Consider the following 19749-nt stretch of genomic DNA (forward strand, 5'->3'; position numbering starts at 1 on the left):
TTAAGGGTATGGAGAATGTAGGCACTTTTTCCTTCTTTCATTAATCCCTGAGGCTCTAACTCAGTTATGCTACTGGGCTGCTAAGTCAGGGCTTCATGCTTTCTAATTTTTTCTTTTGTCTTGCATACACATATGAGACAGATTTTGCTTCCACAAGGGATATTTATAGGACATATGTTGGAGCTTGAAGAAGCTGATTAGCAATGTTTAGATTAAAAAAAAAAAAAAAAAAGAAGAAGAAACTGCATGAGAGCAGCTTAGCCAGACAAATACAAGATGTTAGCTTCTGGGTGGCAAGTCCCCTGCCACCTTTGCTGGTTCTCCGTACTGGGCAAATAGAACTGGGGGGGGCACGGAGCCAGGCATGCAGGGCAGGCTCTGCGGCAGGGCCAGCATTAGTCAGCCAAGGCAGCGTGCTCTGCCTCCTCTCCCTGGGGAAGGACTTTGGGGACAGAAGTGCCTCGATAGCACACTTCCCTGGATAAGGGAGCTACGGCTGGAAAGCCAGGTAACGTCCCCTGGGCAGGCAGCCCACACTGCAGGGGGGCTGCGCAAGGCCATGGGGGCTTGTGGTGCCTCTTCCAGGCTTGGAGAAGGGGCAGAAAGCAGATGTGCCCCATGAAAATACTTTGCAGCTTTTTCACATCTTCTCAGCCCTGCCCTCCAGTTCCCCTGCCTCGTGACTCTTTCCTTCCAGGGCTCTGGCGTGCCGGAGCTGGAGCTGTGCCTTGCTATGTGGTCCCATCAAGACCATTAGAGGAGTTTGAGATCTCAGGGGATGCTTTCTTAAGTGAATACAAGTCTCTGAGTCCCTGAAGAGCTGCTTAGAGTATAAAATCTGCTAGGTGCTTTCCAGAATCCTATTCCCTGTCAGCACTGGTCTGAAAAACCAAAGTATGATGTTACAAGGAAGTAGAAATTGCATTATACTCCTTTCTTCTTCACAAGCTCTAAGTAACACTTCTGCTTTTTCCATATGAAAGGAAAATGGGTAATGACAACCTATTTCTATTGAAGAGACAATTTTCACTCTTCCTTGGCAAGTGTAGCCAGGGCAGCGTCTTTCTTTCCACTCAGAGACAAATTAACAGATTTTGCCTCAAGACCATGATGGGTGAAGTGCAGCTGCAGCTGGTGACGGTCACCCGCCACAGTTAGCAGCACCCTTGGGGTGCCCACACCTATTAAAGCTCGCAGTGGGTGGGTGATAACGCAGGTGTGTTATGGGAAACCTGGGAAGTGCAGTTCGGATCACAGGGAAACCCCTTCTTTCCTTCCAGAATATGGGTCTGCATGAGCATCTGGAGCCCGCAGCGCGGCAGCCAGTTCCAGTCAGCGCTTACAGCTTTGCACCAGCGTCAGGAACTTTACTCTCTTGGAGAGATGACTCTGAGAAGAACAAGTTAGACAAATGAATTCACTAATGACTTCCTTCCCTCCTACTTAAATGGTGGGATAATTCACAGTTCCTGCTCCCGCAGCGGGCTGCTCCATCGCCTGCCACCCGCTCGGTGCTCGGCAGCCCCGGCAGCGCTGCTGAGTAACGAGCCAGACAAAGGGGGCCAAGATTGCCAATTGGCATCAATCTGCCTTTTAAAGCGCCACTAAAAATGCTGCTCTGGCTATTTCGGGAAGGCGCGGAAGTGAGCGGCTCACGTGTCGCCTGGCCCAGCGGCGGGCAGGCAGCAGGCAGGAGGCAGGCAGGGCTCTCTGGAGGGCAGCGAGAACGCGGCTCGGGCACCCAAACTCTGGCCAAGTATCTCCCTCCCTGCAAGGTTTACGCTCCAAGCATCTCAAACCAGCCCTGAACCCAAATAATGGCCTATATATAAAAGCTTTGTGTGCACGCTTGCTTTGGTACTGTTGAAAGCTAAACTCTCCTTTGATATCTCTCTTTTTCTGGTTCAAAAATATTCTGGGAGCTTCTGGCTGGTGACATTTCAATGCAGGGCAGAGGCCAGAAGCTCTAGAAGAGGCTCCTGGCCAGAGGAAAGCTGATGGCGACGGCACGGGGCCTTTCAGTCCCAGAGCTCACTTGCCTTGCTAACGTATGCAGGGGTGTAACAGATGTTTACAGCCAAATAAACACAGGCAAAGTTTCCTGGTGGCTTCCAGCCCCTTCCTCAAGCTCAGTCCGTGCTGCCAGGCCCCAAAGCTCCCCAGACACGGTCCTGCTGCCCCCCAGGACAGGTTCCCCAGCACAATCCCACACTGGCTCCGTGCATGTGGCACAAATGGGGAAATAATATTTTTTTAAGTGGGGATGAGTTAAGAGGATTTATTTCAGATACAAGATAGCTCTCATTAATGTTTGCTCGTTTGGGTTTATTTAAGCCTTAATTGATTGTCTTCTACTTAACTGCGTTTCAGTATCTCTCAGGCTCCAGAACAGATTCTTACGAGACTGACAATTGCACACTCTTCCCTTCTTCTCTCTAAAGATCTTTCATGTTAGTTAGCTGGGTTTAATGGGTGATAAAGTCACTGGGCTTGCAGTAAAGCCGAGCGTTCTTTCAAGTCACTACACATACACCCTCCAGAAAGGCCGTGTCCAGGTGAGCCTTGTGCTTTGATGCTGGTTTTGCTGAAGCTGTTGCAATTTGCAGCTATGAACATCAGGCTTAAAATCGTGGGTTTGCAAGTAATGAATATCCCTGGGTCTCATGGCTCCCTCCCTCCTGGCTGTGCAGGGACGACAACTCTGACTGGGCAGAGCTCTGGCCCAGTTTGTAACTGGCCTCATTAGGGGGAGATGGAGAGGGGACTGTCACAAACCTCGCAGCATCACCAAACGCACGCTGCCTGGCCTGCAGGTCGGGATTTCAGTGGTGGCTCTGAAGGAACTGTGCCCAAACTGCCCCAGCCGGTCAGAAGCATGCTTAGGGAAAAACCACAATCAGCCTGGCCGCTGCTTCAGGTACTTTTGCAGCCCTGGTTCTGCTTGGGCTTGGAGAGGAGAGGTCTGTCCCCCCAGCAGCTGCGATCTCACAGGATAAGCTGTCCTCCAGGCCAGCCCCCCGCGATTTCATCCTTCCCCGGGCGGGCTCCCCCGGCCAGGAATCCCACTCGGAACGCGGTGGGGATGGGGATGCTGAGCCACAGCGCTGCTAGCGGCAGCCGGAGCCGATCCCTGGGGGGAGCAGGGAATGCGAGGCGTCGCGGGGACAATGCTGACCCCCCCCTCCTCGGGCTGCCCTGCGTGAAGGGGGCTCCTTCTGCCTCCCACTGAGTTTATGTGGAGGCAGGAAAGAAACCCGGTGACTCAGAAAGGCAGCGGAGAGAGACTCATTTCTGCTGAAATCTTGCTTGCTGGGGTGGCGGTGCGGAACGCAGCTAGCCGCGGCAGCTGAAATGCCCCTTCCTGGCCGGCCCTGCGCGGAGCTGAGGCCCAGCGGGGGTTTGCTCCTGCCTGGGGGTCCCCCGGGCGCTCCCGACCCTGCAAACGGCAGCCGCCATCCTCGCTCGTAGCCAGGGGCAGTTTCGAAGAATCTGTCCCCAAATTCATACAAAAAAAACTTATTTTATTGCAGCAACTGAGCAGAAACCATCCAAGGGAGCTCGTCTTTTCAAGAGAGACGCTTTTCTTTCAATACACTAGCTATAGGAATAACGTAGCTTCTTACAGGCAGCACCCCCGGAAAGAGAGAGAACGTATGAGGCTCCGATGAAACACCTCTTAAAATAACCAAAGCCTTTCACCACGCGTTCCCTCACCCTCTTTGTGCTCTATTGTCTTTAAACGAGCACAGAGCAAAAAAGGCACGAACTTTCAGCTGGAGGAAATTCGGTGGTGGCGGCGGTGGCTGCTGCAAACCGCCCTGATTCGGGCGCCCGAGGAGGAGGAGGAGGCGGCTGTTTGGGAGACGCGGCTCGCCAGCCGAAGATTAACGCGCTCGCTCGCTCGACATTTTTCCTGCAGAACAGATGTGCGGGATCAGGAGTGGAAACTCTTTTTAATTTTTTTTTTTTTTTTTTTTTTTTTTGGTGGGGAGCAGGGTGCCAGCGGGCGCCACTCTCCCACCCCGCACGGCCTCCAAAACCAGGATTAAAAAGGCAGCACCCCCCCCTCCTTTCCCCGGGGCTCCTTAAATCGCCTCCTGCGCGGGGACGGGTGAGGGGGGGGGCACCCCGGTCCTGATCCGCCGCCGCGCTAACTCCGCGCCTAACGGGAGCGGCTCTCCCGTCGCGGTGGGAAGGGGCGACCTGGGCAAGTTGGTAGCTACCGGGGGGGGTAGGGGGGGTGGTGGGGGGAAGGAAAGGGCCGTTTCCCGCCCCCCCGCCGTGGGGCCGCGCCGGCGGGACCCTGCGCGCTGCCTCCGCGGGGGGCTCCAGCCCAGCCCGCCGCGGCCGCGGAGCGTGGGGGCCGCGCTCCGCCCCCGCCTCCTCCCCGCGCAACTTCCCCGCGCCGCGGCCGCCCCCCCCCGCCCCCGCCCCGCGGGTGCGCGCACAGGCGCGGGCGCGCCGAGCCCAGCCGAGCCGAGCCCAGCCGCACCGCATCGCACCGCGCACCGCAGGGCCCCCCCCCCCCCCCCTCCGCCCCTCTCCACGCCGCGCATGGGGCGCGCAGCCTCCGCGGGCGCGCAGCTGCCCCGCTGCCGTTGTTGAGAGGGGCCAGGGCAGCCGGAGCGCCCACCGCCCCCCCCCCGGGCATGCCTGCCCCGCCGGCCGCCGCCTGCCCCGCCGCTGAGCGCTTCCGCGGGCGCGGGGCGGTGCGCACGGATGGAGAGCTGAGGCGGTGAACCCCGCCGGGCCGGGCCGGGCCGGGCCGGCCGGGAGACGTGACGATGTGGATGCGACGGCTCCCGGGAAGCAGGTAGGGCCGGGGCGCGGCGGCTCCGCGGAGCCCCGCGGAGCGAGCGCCGGCTGCGCTTCTCGCCTCCGCCCGCCCGGGGAGCGGCTGCCGGAGTTAAATAATGAAGTTGGCGGAGCGGGGTGCGGGCTGGGGAGCGGGGTGCGGGGCGGCCCGGCGGCTCCCGGCGCTCGGTCCCCGCTCCGGGCGCGGTGGCTGCGCTCCCGTTCGGCCGCTCTCCGCGGGGAAATCCGCGCTCCGCGTCCCTTTGCCGGCTGCTCCCCGCACGGTGCCGGGAAGGGTCCGGGTGTGTCCCCCCACCCCGCTCCCCATCGCCGTCCCGGCAGGTACCGGGCGGGGGAAGGGGCCGAGGGGGTGGCCGGGGCAGGGGCGGGGAGGGGAGGGGGGGGAGGATGTGTTTGGGAGATTAATCGAGAATTGCAAAGCAGAGGAGACGGAGGCAAAGTGTTATGTAACCCATTTTCATTACCGCTGCGAAGTCATCTGAGCCGAAATCTTGTTATTTCCATGGTGCTTCGCTGGGAGAACCCTGGTTCCCCAGCCCCTGCCCACGCTCTGCCCCTGAAGCCCCAGCAATAGCTGCTTTTCTGTGGTTTGAGCTTGTCTCGGTGGAATACATGGAAAGCAGCAGTGTGTTGAGATCGTAAGGAAAACTATGCTGCTGTGAGATCCACAACCCGTTCCTCTCTCCCCTGCACCCCACCCCGATTTTGTATTTTAAAAGTCCTGGTTTGGAGCAGGCAAGGGGTTTGTGGGGGACCGGGGTCCAACCCTGCCCCAAGTCTTCCCTCCGCGGAGCAGGAGAGTGGTTCGGGCGTGCTGTCGTGGGCTCCGGCTGCCCGGAGGGTCTGGCTGCTGTAGAGGGAGGGTCCCAAGGCGAGGGGGGCCAGAGCGAGCGGCCCCGCACCCCCAGCTCACACCGGGCCCTGCAGCCGCTCCCCGGGGAGCGGGACATGGCACCCCGGACCACTGCGGGGTGAGCGATGGATGCGGCCCCGCTGGCAGCCTGACCCCACGCAGCACCCGGGGGAGCCCACTCTGTACCCCGCTCCCTGCCGCCGCACACTCCGGTAAAAGATGGCTGCTGCTCCGGGGGCGCGGGGGGGGGGGAGGCGGGCAGGGCCCCCCGCACGCCGCGGGTGGGATGCGGGTGATGTGAGAGGCCTTTGTCCCTCACCCTTCAACGTCGCTGGTGGCTTTGTCCCCCTGCCCGAGCTTTGGATGGAGTCCCAGAGGGTGACACTCGAACGGAGGTTTTGTCTGTGCCGAGGAGCTGGGGGAGGCCCTCAGCTTTTGTTTTACCCCCACGTGTGCCACGCAGTGTAGCCCAGAGGCACGTGGCAAGCGAGGTCCCGATGGCCCCCGGCCCCCGGCCGATGCGCCCTGACAGCCCGGCCTCGCAAGCACCTTCACGCTGCTGCTGGAGACGTCCGTCCGTCCGTCCGTCTACTGAGGATGTGCTGCTGCGTGGTGGGAAGGGCAGAGTCTGCGGTGATGTAGTGACCTTAGGAATTACTCCTAGGGCAAGCACCTGGGATGGTTTTTGGGGTGCCTGGCGTTTGGATGTATTCTGTGTCAGATGAAAAGCCCGGTGGAGCTCGAGGGCTGTTTCTCGAGGCTGGAGCCAGCAGAAGACTGTAATCTTGGAAACAGAGGACGCCCTCTGCTTTTTTATTTTTGTGAAGAGTTTAGCAATGAAAACAGGAGCCTTCCGGTTGCTTCTCTCCTTGCTTCGCCTTGCGAATTTCTTTGCTGTGTCTCCTGGATCCTCAGCGCCAGGCTGTCCTCTGTACCACCTCATCAGCTTCCAGTCCCTCTGCGCTTTATTTTTAATAAGAGATAACTTTACCGCTAACCTTGCCTGCTGCTCTTGCTTCTCTCTAACTCTAATTGCTTCTGGCTTTATTTCTGACATTTCCCAAGTCGTTTCCCTTAATTTTCTCGAAGACTGCTGGAAAAATAGCTCCAAGAGAAGCAGTAGACCTTTCCAGCTCCCGTCTCACCCTGCACCGTCTCTGCCTGGAGCTGCCGGCTGCCGCGGGGGGCCGGTGCCTTATTGCTCCTTTCAACCTGGATTTCCTTCAGCCCCGGGGCAGCGGCAGTGCCGTGACCTTGCGGGCGAGCCGTGCTCTTACGCTGAGGAGGGCGAGACCTGCCGACCCAAATCGCTCTGCCTTCGTGGAGGGGAGCCTGCGGCTGCCCCGGCCCCGAGCGCGGCGGGGAGCGGGGCTGTGTGTGCCACGTTGCCCCTCAGAGCCGCTGCCAGGTCCCAGGGACTCTCCAGATCCGCTCTGCCCTTCACGGTGGGCAAAGGGCTGTTATTTGGGCGGGGGGGAAGGACGGACGGGACACAGCAGCTACTCCATCCCTTCCCGAATGTGCACCAACACCCGTGTGTGTGCACACGCCTGCGTCAGTGCCTGCACCCGCCTGTAAGGGCACAACAGCTTTCTGCAGCCTGCTGCCTGCCCGGCTGCTAGCTCTGGCCGGGGACTTCCCTTCCATAGCTACCAATCCAATATTATAAACAATGTGCCACAATTTTTACAGCATTTAGCTCCGGAGTGATTTGCAGTGCGAGTAAAAACACTGCAATTTCTTCCCGATTGTATAAAACAACTCATTAAAAGCATACATCCCTGCGCATTGGCACTGAGGAAACTTTATGGGCCTTGTAGTTACTGCCAAAGCAAACATTTTCCATGAATTTCAGTCATCAGGTTCATGCTGTCAAATGTAGATTCAGCCGCTCGTCAAAGATGCAAGCCTTGCAGTCTGGAAAGTAATGAGAGCAGTAAGCAGTGGGAGTTAATGGCCTCCACTGAGGAGTCCTTACTCATCCCGCATCCACGCAGGGGCTGAGCTGGCTGCTCCCGGGTGAATTGATTGCCACAGAAATTCATCTAGTGTCACCGGCTATGATACTTAACAGCCACAATAATGCTTGAATAAACTGCACTTTTATGCAGCGGTTTGTACCTCCTAACTGGCAGCAATTTCACAGATGAGGCAAAGGGAGCGGCGTTGGTCTTTAGCAACCTCTTCCCCAGAGCATGAATAATTGTTGTAATAACACTGGAGCCATCACCGCTGCGTTGCCTTTGTGGCGTCTCCGGTGGGGGGACGGACGGATGGGCGGACGGACGGACAGGAGCTGCCGCGGTGGCTGAGCGGTCGCTGGCCCTGGTTGCTTTGGGGCTGCCCCACGTCGCCAGCCATCCTGCCTGCGGGATGTGGGACGTGGGACATGTTTTCTCCAGGCCTCGGAGCACCGTGGCTCCGGTTTGCTGGACAGAACGGTCAACTGCTGGGAATAAGGAGCTGCTAATTTTCCTTCAAAGCCCAGCATGTGAAGTGGAACACCGCAAGGCAGAGGTGGCCCAGGAGCCTTGTTCCTACCTTTCCTCACCCAAGTCTGATCTGGGAGGTCTCCAGCACGGCTTATTTGCATTTGTGTCTGTATATATGTATACAGGGCGGCGGTGAGCACAGAGAGCGGCTTTGCACAACAGCTCTGTAGGGTGTGAATAATCCATATGACTTCCGACAGGTCTGAGATTCATTATGGAAATGTATGCATGCTTAAGCCTTTAAATATAGCTAATAGGAGAAGGACTGGGAGGAAAGATTATGGGAATCAATATGCTGAGCCGGAGGAGCGGGAGCTATTCCGCTCCGGGTTACAGTACCCGTTATTCTCGTTAAGGGCTGGTGAGGACGAAGTGGGTCACAGCAGTTTAGGCCCAATTGTGTTTGAGCCCAGAACTCTGGGAGCGGGATAACTCCCAAAAGCCAAGTGTGTTGGGTGGGATCAGCAGAGAGGATGGAGTGGCCTCATTGGCACTTTTGCCCCGTTTTTAAAATAAAGGGGTTTTCTTTCCTTTGTCCTTCGCTGGATGGCACCGCTGGGAGGGGGTTCCCTGGCCAAGCCCAGTGACCCGGCGGCCACTGCGGGTTTTCTGGGGGACACTCCCAAAGCTGCCGCTTGCGCCCTTCTTCATCTTGAGTACATGGTTTTCATCAGAGTGATTTTTTTTCACTGGAATAATGTAAAACTCTGGACCTGAACTGCCTCCTTAAAAATGGAATTCAAATTGATATGAACATTTCTTGTGGCTCTTCTTACCAGGACCTGCACCTACAGACTTTGATAGCTTACATAATTTCCTGTGATGGAGATGTACTTCATCTAATTTCACTTTGAAATGCATTGATTAAATCAGAACTGCTGGGAGATTTAAACAGAGTCTCTGTGGCCTGAACTTAACTGTGGGAGGTTTACCTGCCTTCATCTTTCAACATTAATTTGGTTTTATGAGGATTCCTCATGAAATGAGGTTTTGTCTGCCAAGGAATTGCAACTGCGTTCTGGGTTTATCAATCCCTTCCCCTGGCCTCGGCGGCTCTGCGAGCGGCAGCTCTGCTAAAGGCGGTGTTGGATGCCTTTGCGTGGAGCCGCAGTGGGGACCGAGGGGGGTTTCTGGTGAGGTTTTGCCTCTCTCAGGTGTTTTTTGCGTAGGTGGCCCGAGGTGAAATGCCCACAGTGCTCGTGGCGGGGGTGGCGGGGCCGGGCAATGCTGCAGCGAAGCCTGGGCCGGGGCTGCTGGGCGCGATGCTCGTGGAGCAAGATGGAGACGGGCAGCGGTAACCCCGAGTGCAGGAGGATGTGCCCGCTTGTCAGCGCCAAGTGATTCAGCCTTCCTGGTACCAGGCAACAGTGATAAAGGGAAAGAAATCCGGCTTGGCTGGAGACGGATGAGCAGTTGCATGGAAATAAGCAGGGATGGGGGCAGCGAGCACCGAGGACACGGGAGGCCGAAGCTCCCGCCGGGGACTCGCCCGAGGTCCTTCCCGGCAGCGCAGCGGGTCGTGCATCCCTGGCGAGGCCTTTGAGCCCGGCTCTGGATTTCTGTCTGAGACCACTGACCGCCTTCGGGCCAGCGCCTCACCAAAATCCAGCAGCAGAGGCTTCCCTCCACCCTTGCTGGCTGTCCTGGAGAAATTAAATGGACTTCCAAAAAGAAAAAATAAAAATAATAAAGCTCATCGTTCGTGAAGTGTTCATTTTCAACTCTGATCTGCAAAATGTCTCAGTGTGACTTGGAAATGATGTGTAGGCAGGAGCTGTGCTACAACATGCGATGATTTCTGTTGAAATTTGCTTCAGAAGTCTTCCACAGCAGCTCTGCTTTTCTGGAAGCGTTGTGGCACCCCCAGTGGGGCTGTGCCCCTTCTGCCTGTGGCTGCTGGTGTGTCCCCATGAGTGATCCTGCCGGTGCGCCGGCCTGCCCAATCCTGCACGGTGCTGAGCAAAAGCTGTTCCCTGGCCGGGGTGGGTAATGAAGGCAACTCGCTGGTTCCTAATGAAGAAGATGGCTGGCAGCGAGGAGAGGCAGAGCCTCGGCTGCAAATCTTTGCTCTTAGCCCCGGGCGAAGCTGTCCGTGGGATGAGGCTTGGCTGTTTCAGCGTGGCGGGGTGGGAGCAGTGAGGCTTCCCTCTGCCTGGCCGGGGTGCGAGCCCTGCCGGCCCTGCTGGCTTCCAAATAAAGGCTGAGTAAAAGCTGCTTCAAGAACAACACGTCATCTGGGAGCGGTGACGTGCTTCCCGCAAGAGAAATACAAGTCTGGACCCCTGAGGTGGAAAAACTGGAGCTTGCGGGAGGGCGCACGCCCTAACGGGAGAGATGTGAGGGGATGGGGACATGCTGGCGCAGGGACCCGTGGCGAGAGGGGTGACCGTGTGCCGGGGACACGGACAGAGCGGCACAGGCCGTGCACGGGACTGCACTGTTCCACGCAGGATAAGCGGTTTTGTGGAATTGAGCTACGACCTCGCAGGGATCAGCTGCTCCTCTCCCTAGGGGCTTCGGCTGTGCCTCCCTTTCTGCAGCATCCTGGGATGTTTGGGAGGATCTGGGTGTGATGCCCGCTCCAGCCGTGGGTTATGGTCCTATAAATAGGAAATGTGCCTGCGTAATGCTGGCTTAGTAACTGCGTAAAGCTCAGTGTGGGAGGGCTGAGGGCTCGCTGCTCAGCAGGCAGCATTTGAGGCTCCGTTAAGAGCAAACGGTGCTAATTGACGTTGCCACTTGACTGCGTGTCATTCAGGTTGAAGATGTGGCAAGGTCAGGGGGGAGCCCGGGTTTCCCCCCCGGGGATTTGCCTGCCCGGCGAGCCGAGCCCACGGCGTCCTCGGGGACGCGTGCCGCTAATTGCCGGAGTCCCGTGCCTGACCCCAGCCCCGCTCCCCGGGCCTGCGATAGCATCTCCGCCTCCATCTGCAGGACTCGAGTAATGAAGCGTCAGTTAATTGACATGGATTAGGACATCCACTTAAGTACCCAGCGAAACGTGGGTGATTAATGCCGAGAGCTGCAGGCACGTGGCTGCACGGTCGGGCTCTGCCTCTCCCCGCAGAAGCCGAAGCTCGGCTGAGCCCGCGGCGGCTGGGCGTTACACAGGGAAAGCGTTGCCATTTCAGATGCTGGCAAGCGTTATTCTTAAAAGAGCTCCCGAGAAGAAGAAATTCATTTTCTACAAGTAGTTGCCTTTCATGGGCTTTCTTACTAAGATTTCTCTGGGAAGGATGAAGATGAGTTACTCATCTTGTTTCTTGGCTTCTTAAGAGGCTCTCTACTCCTTTAGCATTCTCCACTGTGAAATATTCAGGACTTATTCAAAGTGACATATTCTCTGGCAAAATCAAGTTTACTAATTTTGATGGAAGAGGACGGAAATGTTTTTTATGGGCAGTTCCTGGGGGATGTTCTGCTCAGGCATCTGGAGGCAAGGAATATGATTCCATGTTCTTCGCTTTCATCCTTCCGGAGGTCCAGACCTGCATGGCACAAGGCTGCTGGGCGCAGACCCGACGTGGGGACTGTTTGCAGGAAGCTGAGGTACTGTGAGAGATGCAATAAATTGCATCGGTTTGCAAAAAACAGTGAGGGATGCGGGAGGTCTCCTGTCACCAGCCATCTGCCTGGCAGACACCTCCATCTCTCCTTTGGAGATAGCGCTCTGAAAAGTTTAATCTCTCCCGCAAAGGGGATTTATTTTTATTTTTTTTTAACAAGATGTGAAGCACAGCGATATCTGACTCACTGGCAATTAGGCTCTGGAGGGTGTGTGCCCACAAACAGCGCAGTGTTTTCCAGGCACCCGGGGTGCCTCTGGTGACTCACGCTCACCTTGATCCGGCAGGATTTTGCTCCCGCAGCTGCCAGAGCGGGAGAGCCTGCGAGCTGCCTGGGTGCTGTACGTGTGGTGAAGTGGCTGTGGCAGGGAGATCCACTCTTCTTTGTGAAAAAGAGATTGTTTGGTGCTAAAAGGGGATTTAAACCTCTGTATGAAAGGATCAAGGGTCTTTGCCCTGGATTTCATCCTCCTTGCCTTTTCTTTCTATTTTGGCTTGGCTTTTTCTGCATCTTTTTGGGCCGTTCGCTATCCTCCATGAAGCATGTCAGGCCATGAACCTTCTCCAGCAGCGGGATGTCCCCTCTGCAGGATTGGGCAGAGCCCCAGCACCTGGCTCAGGAGCTGGGGGGGCTGGGAGCTCCCTGGCACCGCGCTGGAGCCTCAGCCAGGCGATGCGATGCCCTGCGCTGTGCTACTTTCCCTTGCGCCCCAGCTCTCGTGCTCTTGCTTTCTCCAGGCTTTCCTATTGATGTTTCACACCTTCAAAGACTGCTCTGCTGCTTCTATTTTTTTGTATTTCTTGCTCCATAAAAGCCATCTGTCTATTTGTCTGCTTTTAGAGGCTTTATTTCTCTTATCTTTTCCATTTCAGTAAGAGTTACTGGGTCTTTTGAAACTCTTTATGCTTTCCCTGTGTTCGTTCTCGTGCACGGTGCTGAGGGTTCAGGGCAGGCTGTGCATCCCCGGGCTGCCGGGGACCTCCAGGGAGAAAGCTGGGTGTGGATCTCGGTTACTCCTGTGTGAATGGAGAGCAGCTCTGCCAGGAGACCACAGCACTGGGGTCAGGACCCGTGTTGGTCGGATTTCCCGAGGGACCGCGCAGACATCCAGCCCTCGCCTCAAGTGGGGGATGGCTGGGCCCTGCACCCATCGTCCAGGCATTTACAGTGTGGTCAACGCTTGTCTTCGCTCCCAGGAAAATGGAGCTCTTTGGGAGATCATCATTAAAAATCCTATTGGCAGATATTTACTCCTTGGGTATTTTGCACAGCAGTGGTGTTTCCCATCGGAGTGGGTATCTCAGCAGGCAGAGCTGTGGGCTCCGATGCACGGCTCCTGTGAAGCCGTATTGTGTTACAACAATGCAATGAACCTATTTTAATTATTTTGTTTTAAAGCTCATTAAGCTGCTACTTTGTATGTACTGAGCTAACTTATCTTATTTTTTTTACATCAAAGCATTTCCTAAACCATGACAGTACATTGTAATGACACGCTTGAGCACATTAATTTAGAAAATAAGATAAGTGCTCGGGTTATTTGTCAGTGAAGTGGTAGTGTTAAAGGGCAGTGTAAGCAGTAGCTTGTACCATGGTCTTCCTCTCTGTGGGTCCCTTCAGAGCTGAAGGGCTGGATTGAAATAGTCGCTGTCTCTCAAAAGCACCGTGCCTTCGTGGGTACAGGTTTTAGAGGAGGAAAACCCCTGATAGGGCTCCTGCTCCAGCCTAGGATCCAGCAGGACTTTCACGATGCTGGCGTTCATCTGCTCAGCTCCCGGCAGGGAGAACCCCACTCCTGCCGCCCCATCCCGCTCGGGCACCCCGGCGCGGTCATTTGGTTGGAGGAAGAGGCTCGATCATCCTTCAGAAACCTGCTTTTGCCCAAAAATTGATTATATGGGGGATGGTAGGCATGTGGAAAGGAAGTAAATTCATGAGCAAAGCAGGGAAATGAGCAGCTCCTTCATTTGTGGCTCAAGGAGCAGCGCACCTTCCTCCGTGAGCCTGTGTCCGTGTCACGGAGCTGCTGAACCCAACCGCCAGCCTTATTTATTCTGTTCAGCATCAGGGATGATCTCTAAGCTCCCGGGTTTAGTGCTCCCATGCATATGTCGCCATCCCTTCCCTTCAGCAGCACAGGTTTTTTAAATATATTTGGTAAAAGGGGGAGGTGTTTTCTGCTCTAGTGGTGGTGGTGGTGGGAGAGGGCAGCGTGGTCCTGTGTGCCCGGAGACCTCCCAGGTAGAGAATAAAGACTCAGAAGTGATTTTGTTGTGCACACGAGGTGGTGCAACACATGAGGAGGTTTAACTAGAAGCTAAAATAAGGGGGGAAATCCCCAATTTCCTTAGGTCTATGGCATTCTGTTAATATTGCCAAGAATGCAGCTCGAGGCTGGGACTCTTTGACAAGATTTCTGGTGGGTTTGGAAACCTGCGAGAAACGTCCCAGCAAGTTGTGTCAGAACCGAAGCTCCGGCTGGTGCCTGACCCCCCGCGCTGGTGCAGAATTCGGAGGGGGGGGATGGACGAGTGGGAGAAGTGGGCGACAGGTGCAGGTTTGGGCTGGGAAGCCAGAGCGCACAAACCCCCTTTGTCCGGGCGGGACAAAGCCCGAGTGTTATTTCCGACGGTTGGATGAAATGCCCCACTGTCCGGCCCTGCCACGCGTAAATGCGCGCAGTGTTTGCCGGCTGGGCTGGCCGCGCCGTGCCGGGGGGGGACACACTCCAGCCGTACCCCGCGCTGCGCTGGCCGAGCCTGCAGCTGAGCTGCTCCTCGCCCCGACCCTGGGCAAGTGCTCGGGGGGCGGCTTGTGGCCCAAGCGGGGCGGTTCGTGGCCCAGCTGGTGCAAGAGGCAGCGTGACCACTGTCCCCTGCCCGTGGGGCAGATTGCCCGGGCTCGGCCTCGCAACGTCTGGCGCGCGGAACCGCAGCCCGCTGCGCCGTCCCGGGGGAGCCAGACCGCGCCTGGAGCTCCTTCTGCCAGAGCAGCGGCGGGTGAATCACCGAGCGCCAGTTCCGCACGGAAATTCGCTGAAGACGTTTCTCTGTCTGAAGGCGCACGCTGACTTCTGGGCTTCTCGCCCCTGGCGCTTTTCAAATCCTATCTGAAATAATCCCGCAAGACTGGGGAAAACACTCTACAGCAGATGTTGTGCCCTTTTTTAGAGCAAGTCGAGCTAGGCTGACAATCCTGGAAGATGTTCTCCAGCTCGCTGCATTAGCCGAGCTCTCACACTCATCCTCAGGCTGACTGCGGGTGCTGAGCACCCGTTAGTCCTGTCAGCATCCCTTCAAATCTTTGAAAATGGGAACTGAGCTTGAAACCCAGGGTTAAAGGTTGGCTCAGCTTTGGCAGCGACCAGGCACGTGGAGCAAACCTGCTTTTGCCTTTGCAGCAGTGCCACACGTGCCTGTTTGTCCTGTTTTCTCCTTTTTTTTTTCCCATTCCCGCATTGCTCTGCCAGACCGTGCCACTTCTCACACCACGGGATGTGCCGCGGGGGTCCCGCACCGGGGGGCTCCAGCACCAGCCCGGGGCTGCCGCGCTTGGGGCTTTGCCCTTTGCCTCTAGCGAAGGACAGGACCCGGCAGCGAGAGCAGCCAGATCTGCTCTCTGACAGCCTTGGCAGGGGCTGTGCCTACCGCATCAGCATATTGGCGGTACCGCTGGGTATTAATTATGCCTTCCGCACTCGCGGCTATTCAAATGTTAAAATTGTTTATTTGCAGCTGGGCGAGCTCAAGACAGAGGCAGAAAAGCGAGCGGCTCCCCTCCGCCGCGGCCGCCCCCCCTGCCCCCCTCTCCTCCACGGGATGCAGCTCCCCGAGCGCAGGCAGGGACGGATCTGGCTGCCTCCGTCTCGGCATTTCTGTCCTGGGGAGGCCCCACTGCTCCCCAGCCCCGGCCGACATCTTTTCACCCCATTTTCCGGGGGAAATGGGCACCGTCTGCCTGGCCACGGAACATGGTCGTGAGGGTTGAGCCTATTTCACCCTCTGCTGATTTCCCTCCGTGATAAATCCCATCCCCTCTGCCATGGGAAACAGTGTCAGTTTAATTACTTGTGGGGAGAAGGGGGGGAACAGAGGAACTTTGGACTTGTTTTAGATATCACTTTTATTAGTAGGTAATCCTGAAGCTCAATTCTGTAATATAGGTAGGTAGTGATGTGGCACATTTAATTTACCTAGGTACTACTGTGTGTCAGCTTTTGTGCCTTAATTCCCAGCCTCGGTTTTAAAGAGCTTGGCAGCCATATTTTCACAAATTTATAATTATTTTGGAAGAAGTTGTGGCTGAGGACGGCGCAGTGAGTGATGAGTTCCCGGTTCCTGCTGGGTCTGGGTTCGGAGCGACTTGTCCTGGAGCAAAACACGGCTTAGGAGAGAGGTGCTGGGGTCAGTGGTGCCCGTGGTCCCCCGCCTCGACTGCCAGCACCCGGAGGAGCGGGGTTGGGATGCGGTGGGTGCTGGGCTGGGTGCCTGGCCGGGGGTGGTCCACGGGCTCTCCTGATCCCGAGGTGGAACTCGCCCACGTGCCTTTTGGCACCCGTCCGTGCCGCCCTCGCCCAGGAATGCTCAGCTTCCTCCCTCCCGGCCCGGAGCGAAGCGGTGATGCTCTATTTCCATGGCGATGGCTGGTAGTGTCACAGCGAAGGGCAGGCGCTGCCCTGCAGGGATCGTCACGCACGGCAGCGGGGCTGGGGGGGAGAGCAGCTGCGGCAGGTGCCGGGTCTGCAGTCCCCACCTCGGCGAGGGCACGCGGCTGCGCGCCAAGTACCTGCCGCCAAAACTTCCTCCTCTTCCTCTTGCTCCGGCGTGAAAGTCACCCGCCGAGAGGCAGCGGCCTCGTTCTTTATCCGTACGAAGCCAGCGGGCTCCTGCACACGCTCTGATAACATGCCGTGCTCCGGACGCCTTCGGAGGACACGCAGCCGCGCTGCCGAGGAGGCTTTTCCTGGCGCGTGGTGCCCGCTTTCCTGCCGTGTCTTGTCTGGAACAAGTAAACACCGTCCCATCCCTCCGGCCACAGCTCCCGCTCACGCTCTGGGCATTTTCCAGAATATTTTTGTCTCTGTCTCACTTGGTGTTTGGAGATATGAAATGCTCAGAGTTCGTAAATCACCCCAACAAGGACATAACCTTGATTCCCTGTGCAGTACCAATAGATTACCTAACAGGAGGCATGAAATGGAAGAATGGCTCCATTTGTATAATTCTGCATTAAAAATCAGCCTATTCTGCATTTAGTGCTGCCCGTGAAGTGTCTCCACAGTCAGGAGAAAGGGGCCGGTGTTGGAGAGCAAACAAGTACCTTGTGAAAGGGACGCAAATAGGCACCTCTCCCCGGCGCTGCCCTGGGCTTCACGCTCGAGTGAGCCTTTTGAGGCTTCGGGGAAATGGGTTCTGTGCAAACGGCTTGCAAGCTGCTGACGGGTTGTGTTCTGCAGTTTGTCAGAGCCGCTCGATGGCCATGATCCCCGTTAATTGCTCAGACGGATTACCAGACTCGGGGATTTCTGGGTGCACAGCGGTCGCTTGGTTTTGCAGGCGCAGGATTAACCGGCGTCCTGCCCACAGCATCGGGGCTCGCCAGCAGTGCCACCGTCCTCTGAGGGTCCCTGGGAGGGGGACGTGCACCTCTTCTGTGCATCAGCCGTGCTGGCTGCTCCTGCTTTCCCTTCCTGCATGTGGGCAAGTGGCAGTGGCCAATTTCCAAGGCAGCATCCTGAAGCGGTGCTGGGCTTCGCACCCTTTCGAGCTGCGGCAATTAAACCCCCGGGCATTGCAGCGAGGCAGCAGCTTCTCCGGAAGCCCTGGCTCTTGCCGGGGCAGGGCCGAGCAGGCCTGGCACAAGGGTGAGGGGCACCAAGCCAGGGATGGGCACTGGGGTGCTGCCAGCCCTGGGCTCGGCAAGGGGCTCGCTCCCGTCATGCTGCTGGACCCCCTGCTCCCACAGCCGCCTCTGCCCTGCGGGTGCTTGTGCCGGCTGCCTCTGTGGATAGAAATGCAAAATAACGTGCGTGGAGGGTGGCAGGTGAGAGGTCTTACTCCGTTTGTCCTGTCTGCTCTCATCTTTTGCCTGTGCCTTGTTTCCCCTCTGGATTTCTCCCCAGCCTCCTGTACCATGCTGCTCTGCTGGCGCACGCAGCTCCGTCACTTCGACAGCACCGAGCAGCCCCCGGCGCTCCGTACCGGTTTGGAACCATCGTGTGGCTGGTGGGAGCTGCCCGAGCACGTGGCCCAGAGTAACAAAACGTTTCTCTTGCTTGTGCGCGCTCCTCAAAACGCGCTGGGGGCTTCTGGCTCTACGTGAAGCTTCATCGGGGCGGGAGGGGTTGGGTTGTCCCAGTTTTCTGGTGGGGAAGGAGCCAGGGGCACGGGGGCTCTGGCAAGAGCCGCGGTGCTGGCGCCCATGGGGCCAGAGGAGCTGGGCAGCATCACCCCCCAGCCGCGTCAGCCTCTTCCCAAGCAGCAAAGAGCGTGGCGAGCTCACGTCCTCTGGCCTCCTTGAAATTAGTATCTCTGTTAAGTGCCGACTTTCCTCCTCTTCAAAGCAAGCGGCTGCGTCTGAAAGGGTTTGAGAAGGGGTTTTCATACTGGGGAGAATTCCGAAACTCTTACAGTGGGAGGGTTGCGGCAGCTCCATCTGAAACACCCTCAGCACCTGGAACACCATCGCCTTTAAAACAGAGATTGGCTCGGTCAGGCTCAGCAAAGCGACCCTGGAGCACTTGATGTGCCTGATCCCTGTAATTATCTGAGTAGTTTCCTTGAAAACTGCTCTTGCACTTCTCGTGAAGCGCAGGTAAATATTTGTAGCGGTTTCTCTTGCTGTATGAGAATACGGCTGCCTCGCCATCCATTAAGCCGTGGGAGTGGATTTATGGTTCACGGGAGCAAAGGCTTTGGATGAGGAGATTTGGGATGAAGAAGGGATTTCATCTTCTCAAATATCTCCACTGCTCGTTTCTTTTTTTAACCCAATTTCAGAGTTTTGTTGAATTTTTTCCTTGAGTTAGTGTGGGATAACATTCCCATTCACCTCCAAGATGGGAAAAGAAATAACATGAAAAATTGCCCACGCTCCCCATCTCTCTTTGCAAGGGCAAAAATAAATGGTGTGTGTGTTGATGGGGGGAGTTGTGAATAATCCTGATTTCCAGAGGGTTCAGCGAGCAGCATAACCTCAGCCCTGCCTGGTCCGTCCCTCCAACCCGCTGTGTAACCCCAGCTGGGGCTGGGCCGGTGCCCCCGAACCGAAGCAGATGGGTTCTACGCGCACAGCCGCCCGGTTTATCCCCTTCCTCACACCAGAACCCCCCTTGGAATGCCTCTGGTGTTTCTCCCACCACCGAGCGCCGGGGCGGTTCCTCTCGCCTCTGCTCGCCGGCCGGTGGGACGCGGCCCATGCCGTCGGAGGGGGGTTGTGCCGTTCAGTGTTGCAGCAAAGCTCAAACATCCTCATGGGCTTGGAGCAGTGATGCCTTTCTGCTCACGCCTCCCGAGAGGTGAGGGTTGCTCCGCTGGCTGTTTTGGCGATGGGGAGGCGCGCGGGCTCCCTGGGGGCGGCGTGTCAGGGGGACAGCCCAGGGTTTTTGGGGGGCAAATGCGAGGCAGCAGGACCGGTGAGGGGGGAGGGCCATGTACCTGCTCCCTGGGCTGCCCTTGGGACGTGGGTGTCTCTGCCAGCTTTGGCAGGGTGCTGGCACGGGGCCGGGGGAGCAGGAGGGGTGGCAGGGGGAGGGAAAGGGGGGTCCTGCGGTGAAGCCCGGGGCCCCTGGTTGCCGCCGGCCCCGCCACGCGCTGCCGCATCCCCGCCGCCGCGCCGAGCGCATCGCGCTGCGTTGCCTAGACAACGGCAACTCCTACACGCTGCTATTTATTCTGAAGGACACTTGCTCTTATCTGTTGTTGCAAAGCCCTCAAAAGATTGCATGCCACGCAAAATTCCTCCGAGGTAACCGGACTCGCCGCTCCCGTCCCGAAAGCCGCTTCCTGGGGCCGTGCCAGCCAG

The 19749-nt window shown here is 57.2% G+C and overlaps 1 protein-coding gene across 3 annotated transcripts in view; it reads left to right on the forward strand.

Annotated features, from left to right (window-relative positions):
* Positions 1 to 4471: 4471 nt before the first annotated feature.
* AJAP1 (adherens junctions associated protein 1) overlaps positions 4472 to 19749 on the forward strand; it is a 44189-nt gene continuing 28911 nt past the window's right edge. Inside the window, exon 1 of one of the 3 annotated variants that reach the window (XM_042794482.1) lies at positions 4472 to 4813. In XM_042794482.1, the coding sequence (XP_042650416.1) occupies positions 4785 to 4813 (29 nt within the window). In that variant the 5' untranslated portion in view covers positions 4472 to 4784. Of the gene's footprint in view, positions 4814 to 11208; positions 11710 to 19749 lie in introns of those variants that run through there. The other 2 variants (XM_042794479.1, XM_042794478.1) reach the window with 2 other exon arrangements.

Source organism: Tyto alba, unplaced genomic scaffold (genome assembly GCF_018691265.1).
Source record: "Tyto alba isolate M040663 unplaced genomic scaffold, T.alba_DEE_v4.0 Super-Scaffold_20000042, whole genome shotgun sequence".
Taxonomy (NCBI): Eukaryota; Metazoa; Chordata; class Aves; order Strigiformes; family Tytonidae; genus Tyto; species Tyto alba.